General features: G+C 41.4%; 1 protein-coding gene across 6 annotated transcripts in view; it reads right to left on the reverse strand.

Annotated features, from left to right (window-relative positions):
* The window catches only part of dip2a (disco-interacting protein 2 homolog A), a 76717-nt gene that overhangs the window by 28570 nt on the left and 31640 nt on the right, over nucleotides 1-16507 (reverse strand). For 5 of the 6 annotated variants that reach the window (XM_029280644.2, XM_020651150.3, XM_029280645.2 and 2 more), the window contains exon 2: nucleotides 3397-3468. In XM_029280644.2, coding sequence (XP_029136477.1) covers nucleotides 3397-3468 — 72 coding nt within the window. Of the gene's footprint in view, nucleotides 1-3396; nucleotides 3469-8914; nucleotides 9127-16507 lie in introns of those variants that run through there. The other variant, XM_065961821.1, reaches the window with a different exon arrangement.

Below are 16507 nucleotides of genomic sequence, written 5' to 3' on the forward strand. Positions count from 1 at the left end.
TTATGTTGAGCTTTCACACGTTTTACACAAATTAACTTTTCGCCCATTAATTATTGAGGGAAAACCTACATCTTACCCTTTTTATGGTAGATAAGGTTCTGCATGTTAAATAATACATAACATGAAGAAACTTACTCATGAAATGTATATCAGGCTCAGTTTGACAGTGTTGACAATATAATATGGGGAACACAGAGAACTATGTTAATGTAAATAATTTGTCTCTATTTCTATTGATTTAAAGACACCTGCTTACTGGATGCTCATGCTATAATACAGAAATATATTTATTCCCACAAGATCTCAAAGCAAACCTCACAAATGAATTGAAATTCACAACCACACCAGTGGCAACACTATGAAAACTGAATCTCAATTCTCTATGGGCGGAGCACTATCCAAGTTCCCCACCACCCAAATTTGACATTGTTTTTCTGTTGTTGGACACCAACCACTTTTGGAGGCTTGCAATATTATATAATCGGTGGTTACAAAGATGAGTAATATCCTAAAAAAGTCAAACTTTGGTCTGTAAAGTAAATATTGCACCACATTCAATATGTGGGAATAAAAGTCAACAAAGTGTTTAGGAAATCAGAGCTTGTATAAATTGTAATATTTGCAGATACTTTTGAATATTGATGTCTTAGAATCGTGTAGGAGGGATCCTAAATTACAGCTGAATAAGTGTCATAATATCATCAGAGTAACAGTAATCGTAACTTCATTAAGTGAATATGAGGTGAAAACAGATGACATCCTTTGCAGAGATATAATGTGACAGCAACTATCATTACTGAGCATTAACAGAAGTCTGAATCCACAAGTGGGTAGCAAAGTTTACAGTGTAGCTGAGGAGCATCTATGAGCAGACTGTAGGCAGCTTTGAGGTTGCTGTGATGTTGCGACTTTTGCTGACCCCTGACCAACTGAATAACACAGAGTGGCTGCCTTTTCAAGTATATCCATTCGAGAAAAAGCCTTTCCAGGACAGACTTGTACCATTCCACATTCAACCAGCTAGATCCAGCAGCTAGCTGGCAGGCCAGTCAGACACCGGGGCCAGCAAGCCAGCCATCAGCTTTTCAGCGGCAGCTTAGCGGGGATCAGTGAGCTCCACACAGTCAGCAACTCTAAGACAGCAGCAACACACACATCGAAATGTTGAGCAACATTCTCACAGGCTTCAACTAAATCTATTCCAAACAAGAATTTCAAAACAAGATTTAATAAGGCCTGAGGACATTTAAGGACACACAATGAATGGAGCGTCACTCACACACACACAGCATCCCTTGAGCATGCATAAACACATCAATATATGCAGGTTCCCTATATTGCTCTGACATCCCAGGCACACTACATCCTTTCCCCAGCTCCCAGAGGAGACAGGTCTATAAAACAAGTCAGGACACCAGGTTGCTGGGCAGAACGCATTTCAGAGACAAGCCACACCGAACCAATCAGGGGCGTGCTCTGTCACAGCAGATGTTGTTATTGGTTCATAGTGAGCCCTGATGAATTTTAAGCACCTGTCTGATGCAGACACTTATCCCGTGTGGTGACTGATCGCACTTGCGTGATGTCTCACTTCCTGGTGAGAATTTATGCTAGATTAATGAATTACACATATAGCTCACATTTGTGTATTTGACAATGCCTGGTAAAATTGAATGGATGCCACCTGTACTCATAATGGGAAATATTAAAAAACTACTCAAAAAAGAGCTCCCTAACTCTCAAGTTAAGATTTGAATCCCTGAACACCCTGCTTTGCAAAAACAATGTCAAAAGATTTCTCAATCAGCTAAAAATTATGCTTATAATTTGACATGCCAAAAACTCCTAAATGTTAGACTCAGTCGGGTCACTTCCCAAATAAATATTTACTCTCTGAGTTCACACTGATGACAGAAAAGAAATAAGTCAACTCTATTATTGATTCTCTCTAACAATCATCTGCACCCATTCTATTGGACTTGGCATATGCACAGTTCCACAGTATGTCAACTGTGAAATATAAGGCAGAAAACCAGATTATGAAATTTTGTATGGAGTGCTGAAGCTTATAGTCTATCGGTCTTTTATTTCAGCTCTGTAGCTCTGTTAAACCCTAACCCACTGATTCATCGTGTTGGATGGATGTGTCAGTAATTTCCAACACATGTATTCATCCAGCTGGAAGCGTGTGTTGTATATATAGAATCCTCCCAATTGAAAAGCTCACCCACTGCAGCTCTAAATCTATCAGTCCCCTTCTTTAGCTGTCAGAATCCAGAATGAATGGATCTAACAATAAACAACAGAAAGGACATAAATAAATAGGCACATGAATCCAGGATAACAAGGAGGCAGAGGGAAGAAAGAGAAAGGTACAGAATGGAGGAGATGATCCGCCCAAGCTCAATAACAGGCCTCCTAACTTCAGTGAAAAGCATTAAGTGAGCGTCCCACACCAGACTCTGGTTTCCACTGAAGCTTGGTGCTCGGATGACAAGCCAAACCAAAGACCGCCATGGACCGCTGATAGAGGAACATGAAGTATACAGACAATAAATTTACACTGGGATTCCCACAAACCAACCCAACCATATAGTCTGACCAAAGCGGCTGGGACTCACTGACTGCGAGGCCAGAGCTAAAAATACACATAATTTATATAGAGTATATGAGTGATGTAGCACCCATACACCTAAAAGTACAGTAACACAGAAAGTCATGCAAAGACAGAATTGCAGAAATATGCAAAAACTGCCCAACAAACAAAACAAATAAAAAGCGTTGTGTAAGAAAAGTTACCTTCATTTTAAGAGCTCGGCAATCACATTAGGAGAGCAGCACACACACTTAAAAATAATAAATCTGGACCAGTTATCATTCCAGGAGAGAGACTCTATATTTACAACTCCATTACAGTATGTTTCCCTCGCCTCGGTTGGTTAGCAACGATATTCGTTGGGCCTCTTCAAACACTTTGATATACAGCTGATGGAGAGCTACAGCATTAATAACAGACCTAAGGGTCACAGGACCGTAGTTAAAGCCCTGACCCCAAGAAACAACATCACACCAGCGGAGACAATCTTAACTAGTAAAGTCAAAACAACCATTATGTATTGAAGAAGAATCACCTTTTTCGTCCATGAATTTTCTTTTAGCTTTGCTTTTATATTGTATTTTTTCTTTTACAATTTCTATTTTCTGTTTCTTTGTAAGATACATCTCTTTGTTGTCCTTTCTTTTCTACAAGCATAAAGTTTTGTTGCCCCTATAGTCATCATTATCAACAACGTAGAGACTTCTCTTACTCTCTTTGGTGTAGTGATGAAGCCATGCTAACTGCTATGCTAACAGGCAGCCAAAGTAAATATTGTTCTGTTGGCCTGTGTGCCTTACCTTGTATCTGTGGGATGTACGGTGCCAACAGCTTGCCTCTTTTCTTCTCATAGCCCTTCTGAGTGATGTCCCCTGTTCAGACAGAGACAGAGAAAAACAGAGGAACAGACAGACAGAGAGAAAGGGAGGGGAGGGGAGGGAGGGGGGGGGCAGAGAGATGAGTCATTAGCTCTGCTGATCCGTGGTGTGTGTGTGTGTGTGTGTGTGTGTGTGTGTGTGTGTGTGTGTGTGTGTGTGTGTGTGTGTGTGTGTGCGTGTCTCAGGATCACACTCTCAGGATGGTAACACTGGCACCACAGGGCACCAGAGGAGGCTTGTGGTAGCAGATGACCAGCTCTCCCTCTCTGAATGTTTCTCTCACCTTTACAAAGGAGATGACAATGCAATTGCTACATATGTTTGACGTGGTAGTGTGGTGAATTTCCTACTGAATACTTGAATGATAACATCGGCAAAGCAAGAGGCATTTAAAAGATCATTTGTCTGGTGCGTCTGGAACATTTCCCCTGCAGTCATTTAACCAGAAATAAAAACTCTGCTGATGTCAGCATGAACTGAATCTGTCTCAGTCGTCTCCTGACACATAATTAGAAGGCGGCTTTTTAATTAAGATCTAGCTGCATGTTATTGTAATTGCCCCATTTGAGAGTATTATCAAGGTAAAAGTGTTCAAACCAGAATTCAACTCTAATAAACTTGGAGAAAATAAGGACCTAGAGAGATGGAGGGAAAGGATGACAGAAAGAAGAATAAGTAATTCTACCACTATGTAAGATACAGCAAGATTTGTCGCTTGACTCTTTTGGCTGTCACTTGACAAGGGTAAGTCAAACATTTATCTGTTGTAATAAAGATTATGAACAAATAAAATGATGTATTGAGGGGCGCTGGTGGCGCAGTGGTTACACACCCCATGCATGGAGGCTGTAGTCTTCCAAGCGGGCGGCCCAGGTTCGAGTCGAGCCTGTGGTTCCTTCCCCGCATGTCACTCTCTCTCTCTCCCCAATTTCTGACTCTATCCACTGTCCTATCTCTCAGTTAAAGGCACACAATTTTTTTTTTTAAATGATGCATTGATTGCTTGTATTTTCTGAGGATAAAGTTTCAATAGCAGGTCCAACAGCTGTATATAATCAAAAATTGGTTTATTTGCCTAGTTGGCAAATTCCATTTGGGATGAAATAACAGAGAACTTATTTATCATCATCATAATGTGCCATTTAGATTTAAATGTTCATCTCATTTTGGCAGCGTGTTATTGAGTAAGCATTCCCCTTAGTATATTTATTTTAGTTACACAACTGAGTTATTGAGTCAAATGAATCAGTCAGATCTGATCAAAGTTTAGTGCCACAGCCTTAAGACAAAGAATAGAAAAATGATGCTTATAAGCTTCACATGAGGTAAACAGATTTTAAGAGAGAGAATTGGTGAATATAGTGAGATGATCTGTATATGGAAAGATGGATTGCATCTCAAACTGACCTTTTATTGCCTTTTTCAATAGAAAGAAACAACTTAATTTAATGACACAGTCACCAAAATGCTAAAAAAAAAAAGGTTAAACACATCAAAGTCCATGGGACTTGTTAAAAAGACACTGACTTGAGTCTTTTGACCATGTTTCAAGGCGGAAAGATGTCACTGAGTTTCTGCAGATCAGACACACTTGAGGGCTGAGGCCCGTGGGCTGGGTGGGCTCGCTCTTTTGCAAACAAAAGACATATTGATGTCTTGAGAGAGGACTGACTGACAGCACCTCAAAGACACAAACCATGAGTATCTACGTAACTGTGCTCCCTCATTTGACCTCAAAACAAGCTCCAACACCCCTTAAGATGGATTCCGGGGAAAAAAGGGTCCAACAACAAAGCTAAAGAAGAAGAAGAAGAAGGGGCCTCATGGAAAATATGCCAGTCAAATAGTCAGCCTGTGATGAGTGTCAAAGTCAAACATCCGCTTGACATGACATATTGTTATGGCAGGAAGCTAGAATTGCTCACAAAAGTGGACAGCTCTGAGGTAAGATTGTTACCACAACAGTCCAATGAATAGGAATCCCACTGTGTCCCTCATATGAATCTGTCAAGGCTCTCAAGTGGGGTCGTTCAGGTGGAAGTCAAGTGAAAAAGCAAAAAGTATCTGAATCCATTGATTGCAATCCTCACCATGTCATCAAATATATTTTGGAAAATCTTAGTTTTGCTTAAACTTAAATATGTGTTTCACATAAAAAAGGCATAATTAAGGTTGCCCCTGTATTACAGTACCGTATCTTGATGCCCTTTGTATAGATATATTTTATTGACATGTGTTACTAAGCAGTTATAGATTTTGTTTTTTTACAAAAGTTTCTTAAACAAAACATTTAGCATTTTTTTTTCTTTGCCAGTCCAATCCTCTTGACCACAACAGTGTGTTAGTGTACAGGCAGGTGTTGCTGGTTACACTGGTCTCCATGCTGCCTACTGGTCCTGAGTCACCAGTGACATCTGAATGCCTTCACTGTATGTCCAGGAGAGCTGCAGGCTTGCAACAATACAGCGCTGTCCACAGGCAGGGTCGGCTGACCTGACACTGACTCTTTCTGGTGATAAGTGGCTCTGTTTGTTATGCGTGTACATCAGTGTATGTCTGTGTGTGTGTGTGCCAGTGTGCCTGAGTCTGTGCACCACAGCAGCCAGCCAGCCTGACAACTAAACAATAGAGGCCTTTTCTCTTCGATGGATCCAAATTCTGGCTAGAGGCCTCGGTGGCAAAGCGGCCCCTAGCACACACTGATCCATCAAGTTATGTCTCAGTGAAGCTTATCTTTTGATCTGAGAACAAATAGCTTCGTCATTAAATATGGAGGAATGGCATTCAATGGTAAACAATGTAGCCAAATGTTTCCTTTGGGAGTGTGCATTAAAAAGTATTGTGTGCATGTGCTCACACACCTATTTGTGTGTTCATTTTACGTATTCAGAGAGAGACACTCTATTCCCCCTCTCTGTTAGAGCTTTGAGTGCCTCCATAAGGAGAAAAAACATGATGATTCAAAGGTCAATATGTGGTCTGCTGCCTGGGGAATAGCAGAAGATAGAAAAGATAGTGGGAAGCAGGGAAGAGAGAAAAAAAATAGATGGATGAACAGAAGCTTAGCACCTCTTTCAAAAAAAAAAGGGACAAGCTGCATTTACAGCACCTACAGTACAGCATGATGGGAAACAACTTGTTTGACCCCTGTCCCCCTTTTGTGCTGACTACAGGCTTTGCAATGTTATAGAGCTGCAACATAAAGGGGATAGGTATATCGAGAGTGGAGAGGTGAGACAGAGGGAGCTCAGGTGAAAGACTAGGTTCTCTTATTTATTACAGGCTGCAATCCACCTTTAACTTAAACCTCCTATTTTAATGCCTTCATCCCTCCACTGTAACCTCTTCACCTCCCTTTAAACCCTTAAGGGCTCACTGTCCCTGCATACTAAGCAATCCAGTCATCTTTTGACTTTTCTCTTTAATTACCTGCAGCAGCTCTTGCTGAGGACAGATAAAAAGAACAGAAGGATGTCATGCGGCTTATGTCAAGTTTTTAAGGGTATTAATGCGTGTCTTGTGCAGTAACTGCCATCTATCTGAAAAGACAAGATTCTATTTCCCAAAGACCAGAGGCATTTTCATCTGGCACAATGTTGATGCAGTAAACATTCCTCTCACTGGATCCAATTTGGAAAGAGAGACAGTCAATCTTGTGACACTCTGAACAGTGACAGTAAAGAGAGCCCGCTGTCCTCTGCTTTGTCTTATTGACTACGACTGACTGATGGCTATTGAGTTTAATTGACCGATGGCTTTTGAGTAGAGCTGTTGCTCCACTGAGGCCCATTAGAGAATTACCCTACAACTGCCCAGACGGAGCTCTTCAATAAGAAGGGAAATACTGAAGCAGCACATTCCTCTACAAGTAAGCACAAACACATAAGGGACAGATATTGAAGCTCTGGATGGGGATAGGGAGGTCTATCTTATTTACTGTGAGGTGTGAGACTTAATGCACCAACTTTAAATATATATGAAAATAATATGTCCACACAGTAACACAAACACATTTTGTCTCTCCTTTTTAGAGCCAGAGAGCCAGGGAATGTCAACTCTAACTCAACTATTTCTATGGGCATCATGCACAGTGCACACACACACACACACTTTGGCAGTGGGCCCATTTAAATAGGAAGCCAGCAGGAGAGGACAACACACACTGATGCAGGGTTTGTTAACTATAGCTGTTTGATTGTGGAGTGTGTTTAGAGGTACAGGCACAGTCTGCCTTTTTGACTCATCTGTCATCAACACTAGTCAGTTATTTATTAATAAATATGGGATACATATAATTGTTGTTGGAGAAGTGAAAAAAGGCCCTCAGTAATATCTGAAGCCCAAAGCAAAGCATTCAAACTCCTTTGTTGAACCAATGGTCCGAAACAAAAGTTACACTGTCTAGAGGACAAAGAAAATATAGAAACCTTCATATTTAAAAAACATGGAATTAGGGATGGTGGCTTTTTTGTTCTAAACATTTATTTCAATTGATTGTTAATATGTCATGTTTTATACATTTAGCCTTCAAGTGAATGATGACAAGTTCAAGGCCACCAAAGTATTTTACAGGAACTTAGATTTGGACTCTGGCTTTATATTTCAAATGTTTGGATTCAAATGACTCTGAATGTACATTTTAATGTTTGGATTACACATCAATTAACATTTTCGATAATTATGTATTGTATTCAGATTATCAGTTCTGATAAATAATTGTCCAAAATGTGTTTTTCCCTGAAATAAAATCAAGTCATTGCCACACTGCCAATCCTCTCTTTCTAAATGACAGACAGCCGGAGAGCCTGCCCCACCTACTCTCTATGTCAGTTCCTGTGCCAGGCTGACCCACAATGTGCCAACACTTTTGCCAAGCCAGCAACCAAGCTGTCTGCCCTTCAGCCAGAGCAACACCACAGCTAAATATTTAGGGCACGTTTTCTCTCTAGGCTTGTGTGTCGGGTCCAACAAAAGCAGATGTAGCAAGCTGTCATTTAGCATTAGGTCCCTGGAAGAAAAACACTAGTCAGTTTTTTTGCAGATTTGGATTAAGCTTTACTGTGGATGATGCATATCAGTTTGACGACTGGAAAATACTTTGTTCAGGTGTGTGCATGGTCATCTGTGGGCAGTGTGCGTCTCATTCTTCCAAATCTAGGTAAATCTCCATGCATATAACTGTGCTCCTGGCTGCTTCTGACAGATGTAGAAAATGTACCTGATACTGCTGAAAGGATTAAAAAGAAAAGAGATATGAGTAAGAGGCAAAGCGGGAGAATGGAGGGATAAAGAGCAGATCCACACCACAGGCTAAACCGCATGTCTGGCTTATTACACTGTCTACATGACAAAAACACTAACCAAGAAAAAGAAAAATATGACTACAGCAGACCCATTGTAAATAGTTTTAACATGCACAAACACAAGCAGAATAACTCACATGCCGGAGCCTGGAAAGCAAGCAGAGCAGCAATAAGACGTCTTCAGCAGGACAGAGAGATGCACAGAGGGATGGGAAAAGACCAGCAGCAGAATACAAGCATATGTCAGTGGACGCTAACTGGCTAACCAGCTAACAGGAAAACTCTAAGAAGTCCAGCTGACATAAGTCAGGCCATTCAGCATCCTTTGTTTCCTTTCATAGAGAAAGCAGGAGAATGAACGAAACCCCATCTCCCTCGTTCTCCCTTTCCATCACTCCCCTCCCTCTCGCCCTCACTCAAACCCCTCACTCTTGTCAGCCCCCCCCCTTCCATCAACTGCCCCTGATACCCCCTCCTTCTCCCTCTCTCTCTCTCTTACTCTTTACATCTCTCACTCCTCCCAGCTAAGGTCTCCACACAAAGCCCAACTAGGCTGCAGGATTAGGGTGTCAAAAGCAGACCCCTGCCTCCACCCCCACCACCACCTTCCCACATACCAGTGTTACACATACACTCACACACTGTACAAGAACTATGGAGGCAGCTTTGCTAGCCTGTTAAAACATGTTTGTAAAGGTGAAGTTACAAAGCATGCAAACCTGCTTTCATTGTCAGGAAGAAGCTTCCATACAGATGCAGGCAACCTTAGCATAGCAGATTAATGCTTGAAAGGCCACAAATGATTCATATATACCTGCTCTATGGTGGATGTTAGCACACAACCACCTGGCCAGCAAGATCAAGTCGTCGTGATACTGTATAGCTCCACAGGCTCTAACCTCTAACGGCTGTAATGCTTTCGTAGTTTCCCACTTGCATTTGTTTTGTGGGCAATTTAAAAGTGAAGAAGAAGCTGTGCAGGGGTAGGAAAGGGCTTCTTGTGTGCAAGGAACCCTTTGATGTGGAGGAAACCACTGCTGTGTGTTTAGACTGGTTGGTGATACAGTACTACAGCTGTCCCAGTGGGCTCATCGCCTGAGTGTGCATGCTTCTGTGTGTGTGTGTGTGTGTGTGTGTGTGTGTGTGTGTGTGTGTGTGTGTGTGTGTGTGTGTGTGTGTGTGTGTGTGTTTTATTTCAGAAATTAGAGACCCACTCACCCTGTGGCAGTAAGTTTCAATGAATAGCTGCATATAATTAGGCTCAATTATTGCTTGCTAGCACACACAAACAATCGAGCAAACGCCTTCTCACACACAGATCATCTCCTTAGTTTCTAAAGGCTGAGGTGAACATGAACATGTCACCTTAAACTAGTCTAACACTTTCTGTGTTTTTGCTTAAGCTCACGTGACAAGTAGCCTACTAGATAAATTGAGAGGAAGATTAAAAAAAACCTCACACACTATTGTGACGTTCAATAAAAAATACTTTTTGAAATTTGGCATTAATTTAATTGATCAATAATTTAACCTAGAAAAAAAAGTTAATCACTGAATATTTTAATTATAAATACATTATTTGTTTGTTTTCCAGAAAACAAAACATTTGATTGAACAGCTTCGCATTGCATGAGTGGATCTTGTCACATTGTTTGTATATTCTCAGTACACAGCTTTTCATGTAACACAAAGTAGACAGCACACCGGCAGTCGAGAATGAGCTCTATCATGGTTTTATTCCAGGAAAAAAATCACACACAGAAAGTAGCTTTAAGCTAACAAAGCAGTATGGTAACTTTCTATATCCAGCCAAAACATGGCATGTAACCTCAATGCTGAAAGAAACATGGTATTTGACAAATGATGTCTTCCTTTATACAGATTGAGTCATACTGAATGACATGACTGCAGACAGTGTAGGATCATTGATGTGACACACATCCTACTGGAAGGTTCAAGGCACTCGGGGAGGAGAGGAAAAAGGGTAAGTCTTGCAGAAAAGAGGGGTTGATTGAAGATGACAAGGAGCTTGACACTGAGAGCCAGCTGGAGAAATGGGGGGTGGGGGGTGGACTGGGGGGAGGCTTTAGGGAGAATTTGGAGACAAAAAGGGAGGGATGAAAAGACAAAAAAGAGGAGAGAAAAAAGGATAAGGAATAAAGGAGGATATGATTAAAAGGTAATGACTTCCTCTTCCTTTCACTTGGCACATGCTGACACACACACGCACGTGCGCACACACGCACACACGCACACACACACAGATATTCCTGATCCTAGAGTTCCTGTGTCTGTTGGTCCCAGTCCCCATCCATCAGCCGTTCCAATCACACTGTCGCATAGCTTTTAATTAAGTAGTGCCAACGAATAAGGAGACTGAGTGAACCTTCAATTACCACATTGCTAATACACAGCCCCCTCATCCCATATGCACACACACACACACACACACACACACACACACACACACACACACACACACACACACACACACACACACACACACATAGACACACACAGAGCCCAAAATCTCCTTCCATCCCCTAGGCTCTGTATGGCTGGTGAGCAGACAGACAGCGTGAATAATAAGACATTAGATGCAGAGCTGCTTTACTCGCGGGGCCCTGCAGCTGTGCACTGATTTGGGGAGCAGACAAGAGGAAGGGGGGCCATAATTAACAGTGATGAATAAACACTGATACTGTACACGCACACACATCAAAGGAACACACACACACACACACACACACACAAGTGAAATGCTCACACCAGCTCTCACAAAGAGACAGATGCAGATTGAGCAAATTTTCCAGATGGGGGATAGAGCCATTACACGCACACACACACACACACACACACACACACACACACACACACACACACACACACACACACACACACACACACACACACACACACACACACACACACACACACACACACACACACACACACACACACACACACACACACACACACACACACACACACACACACACACACACACACACACACACACACACACACACACACACACACACACACACACCTAATTATGATATCTTTAAATTGACATTGTTCAGTTAAAGACCAGTTATGATGTCATTGTTGAACAGTGGGGACAGCACTGACTTCATCAAAAAGATGTTTGAGGGTTACGATTGGGTTCAGGGTTTAGAGTTTATGTTTTGGGGTAAGAAAAATTACCATGTTTAAGGTTAGGGTTGATTGCATTTTGTCAATGAGTGTGTGTGTGTGTGTGAGAGACACAGATTTGGCTTCGGTCCAAACATATTCATCTCTGTTGAAGTCTGTTCCATTCAGAAGCATGATACTACTTGTGCACTACTTTGTGACTGAGCGATGTGCTGATATTCTGGCCCTCAGCCAGAGTTTGACAGAGGTGTTTTGCGTCACTTCCAAATGGATGGCAGGACAACCTCTCCAATTATCTAACATCACCCTCTGCACATATGGCTCAATTAATCCACACTGATCAATGACAACAGAGAGCACTGTTGACCTCACAAGATTTAGAGCCTTTTCAGGAGTGTTATGTATTTTGCACTTTCAGTCTCTGTTTTACTATTTAAACACACTTACTGAATGAGGGAACTGAAATATAAAAAGACTACAGTCTACAGCCTTTCATTGTTTAAGTCCTTTCATGTTGCCTATGTGTTATTGTGTGAGTCTGTGTGATTTTCAAAGCAAGACATCTGTGTGACAGGCGTGACCAGGCCGGGAGCCTCAGAATAAAGACTCTGCTTCGAAACACAAGAATCTGTTCACAGCCAACAAGCAGAGCTACAACCTCAAGTCACACTGCAATGGACAGACTACCTTACTGTTCTGTACTGTTAAGCTCATGAGTACTGTACACCATGCTGATTAACTTATGTCATGACACGCCTATAAATCTGTTCTGCTGGTCCCTCTTGAGCTGCAGAAAATCACGTGTGCTGTGGTCTTTTGGCCAACACATTAGTGCTGGAGTAGTTATAGAGGTATAAGAGCTGGAGTTGATGGAACAAAAAGCAAAATACATGCCTAAATAGTTCACTCTAAGCTCCATACCCCTTTTCAACATCAAAAAATTGCTTTTACAACCATCTAGCATTAATCGCTAGATGCAGCCTTCACATTAAATAACTCTTGGTGTTAAGTCAGTTTCACAAACGTTCTCCATTACGGAATTTATGTATCTATTCTCCTTCTATACAATCTGATTTTCTCAATTCAAAACACTCAAAAAACCCAGAATGGCAGAACCATTTGGAAAATCTTGTGAAGTTGTAAGTTGTCCAGATGCTTTTCAGCTCTGCTCAGCCAAACATGGCACATGCAGTCGGGTTGTTTACCTCCCTCAGGGGACCTGTAAAATAACCTGAAAAAAAACTAATGCCAAGGCTCTGAAGTTTAAACAGAAGCACTTGCTGTGCCTAAAGCATTTGTGTTTTTAAACAGCAAAGTGATATGCAAATATTGCATTTTCCTAACGTTTGCAAATACATCAATAATTATTTTGTCATCCATATGAAACAATCAGGCACAATGACAGTTAAAATACATTTTTAAACCTACTGCGTCCATGAGGTACTAACAGTTTCCAGACCTTCCATCATGTACCTCTGGAGATAAATCCTGCATCCCTGGATTTTTGAGATATGTGCTGAAGCCCCGTCTGAAGCTCTAGCTCTGTGGGATCCGCTCCCTTCTCCTTCGGTCTCAGAGGATGTTTTAGAGATTTATTGTCTTTTTTTCTGCCTGGTTATTACCATATGAATGAGCATGTTTTTTGCCTGCCTGACACAGGCTTAGCCATTAAGCCCCTTGCATACACACACATAAACACCTTTGCTATAGGGAGGGAAAGCAGGGTGGGAGAGGGCTTGGGGTTTTGCATGAGAACACAAAACAGCTAAACATCTACACATGGCCACCGTGGCAATCCAATTAAAGCATGCAACCACTGATACACTTTGTAGAATAAGAGATGGCCCCCAACTTAGCGCTTGAGTGTGTGTTTGTGTAGCCAGGCACCCTGAAAACGCCCAATCTCGTCCATATCTAAATATGTCAGGGGCCAGGGCTAGCCTCTGCTACAAACGGCACAGTCTTTTGTTCCTGCCTGTGATTCATGACCCAGTCTCAGAGGGGAGCCCAGCATCGTGAGAAACTGACACAATATATCAACAACATTTTCTTCAAGGTGAGGTTTGTGAATTGAATGTTTTGTCTGGAAAAACAGGAAAAATAATGTAACAAATGACAAAAAGCAACATGAAACCAATCCTCAACTTACACAAGTGTATACCCTTTAAGACTATTATGGAACAAGGTTTAATCACAGTCTATATGAATTGCATTTAGACAATTGCAGTGTCTAGCTGTCTCTACTGTGCTCATATACACAGATAGAATGACACACTGCTCACCTACAGTTCTCTCTCTTTGCAACACATACAAACAGGACACAAGGCCAATCTCACCAGGTTTTGGACAGGGTGCCACAGGCCTCATCTCCTCTCACTCACCATCTGTTCATCTCTTTTCCTTTTGCAACCTCCCTGCATCACACACACAACACTCTAACACATTTAAAGCAGAATGCCATCTCAACATATCTTTATTTTCTCCTTTTCTTCCCTGTTTATTTCACAATTCTTCTCTCACCATTTCCTTTATTTTCATTCTGACCATGTCTTTCTTCTCTGGACCTGATTTAAGTGTTTAGATCATTCACCATCAATGCAGCAGTGACCTTTATATGGATCATATATTAATGTATAGAAAGATGCCAAGATGAAATAGTAATTACCAAAATTTAGAATCAAGCTAGTTATTTCTTTAAAGCATTCCTCAACTCTATGTTCCTAGGAAGTGTTGATTATGTGTGAAAAACAAGCACATCCTTACACTCTTTTTGGCTTAACGTGATTGCTCATGTATAATTCAGCACAGTGGCACTTTCACTCTCTCCGTTACATATCTGCCTGAACTATGCCTCTCAGGCTGTACCCAAGTAATTATGTGGAGCAGTGATAGCGCTCTCAAGGCCGGACTTAAGCCTTTTAAATTTTAACACCACGCTTAGCTCAACAAAACCCCGGCTCTTGTTAACATGACCAGGGACGGCTGGAACATCTGGTCGCCCTCAGACTAGATGTTTATAAGTGGAGGTGAAGAAAAGAAAAGTGCTGCACGACACTGACTGCTGGGTTTAGAGAGAACAAAGATGTGTAGGTCTTCTTTGTGGCTATATGATTGTATTGCTTTGTTCAGTCACTGCTTAATACAAGTTCAGGTTATTCTCTGGGCTACAGACAGTAAAACATTCTGTTTTGAGTTTTGTGTGTGTGTGTGTGTGTGTGTGTGTGTGTGTGTGTGTGTGTGTGTGTGTGTGTGTGTGTGTGTGTGTGTGTGAGGGATGGAGAGACAGAGAGTTAGCCTCAAATGAGATCCAACCCCTCAATACAAACACACACACACATTTCCAGGCTCCTGCTTTGATAGATCAACTAACACAGCAAACTTGACAAATACTGTGACTAAGAAACACACACACAAACACACATCATTAATAAAACACCTATATAAATGGAAAAACAAACATTTCTATATACAGACCAATGCCCAATTACACACACACACACACACACAGTCGACACTATGATAATGAGAGCAGAGGTGGTTTGAGGAGACAGTCCAGCTGGAGCACATGTGAAGAGCTCCTGCTCTAATGAGTCCATTACTCAGTGATACACAAACCACAAATACTACCCCACACTCACACTCACACAGACACACACACACACTTTTTTATGACATTTTCCAAAAATAAGGCGTCCTGTGCGTCTGAGAAACAAATAAATCCTAACTCACATTAAAACATTCATTTTACTGTGATGATATAATATTCCACACAGCTGGATAAAAGTATGAAAAGAGCTCCTTCTCTCAGGCTTATCATGTGACATTGTAAGCATCTTGACAAACGTCATCTGAAGGCACACAGAGTGAATGAGTGGTGGGCTTTTGTCTAAAGTGTCCAACAGAGGGTGCTAGAGAGATGTGTTGGCATCCTCTGCTCACCTCTTTTTGTCCTTCATCATATCATCATAAGTAGTATTCTCATCTTCCTTTTCTTCTCGTCCACCTACTCTATCTTTTTTTCTTTCATTTAAATCAAGTTAAGGTAAATCAAGATATTAAAGTTAAAAAAAATAATTATTCTACTATTTTAGACTATTATTACCATAACTCTTTTCTGGCATGGGGCAAACTCGGTGATGAGTGCAGACACAGCCATAGCTAGATGTTGATAGCTTTAGGTGCAGATGCAAACCCTCTCTACTGAGTGTGTGTGTGTGTGTGTATGCGTGTGTGCGTGTGTGTGTGCGCGCATGCAATGTGCTGAAAAGCCTGTACTCATCTATGACAGTGTGTGTGTGTTTCCTAATGAGTGTACCCTTAATGAAGCTGAGCTTTGTGTGATCAGCTCTCTTCAACAAAGGCCAAGCTATAAAAAAGCAATCAGTTTCTTTAGCAGCACAAGCCAAGAGCTGCACTCAAACAGAGTCCCACTCTTGACCCGTACAGACGAGCAGGACCCATCATCGTCCTGCACGGGTTTATATTTACACCATTGTGTTTACATCTGGGATGCACTCTAAGTGCTGAAAGGATGATCTCTATTATTTTACGAGATATAATCTGTAAATCTGCTG

This window comes from Labrus bergylta, chromosome 13 (assembly GCF_963930695.1).
Source record: "Labrus bergylta chromosome 13, fLabBer1.1, whole genome shotgun sequence".
In the NCBI taxonomy this organism is placed as follows: Eukaryota; Metazoa; Chordata; class Actinopteri; order Labriformes; family Labridae; genus Labrus; species Labrus bergylta.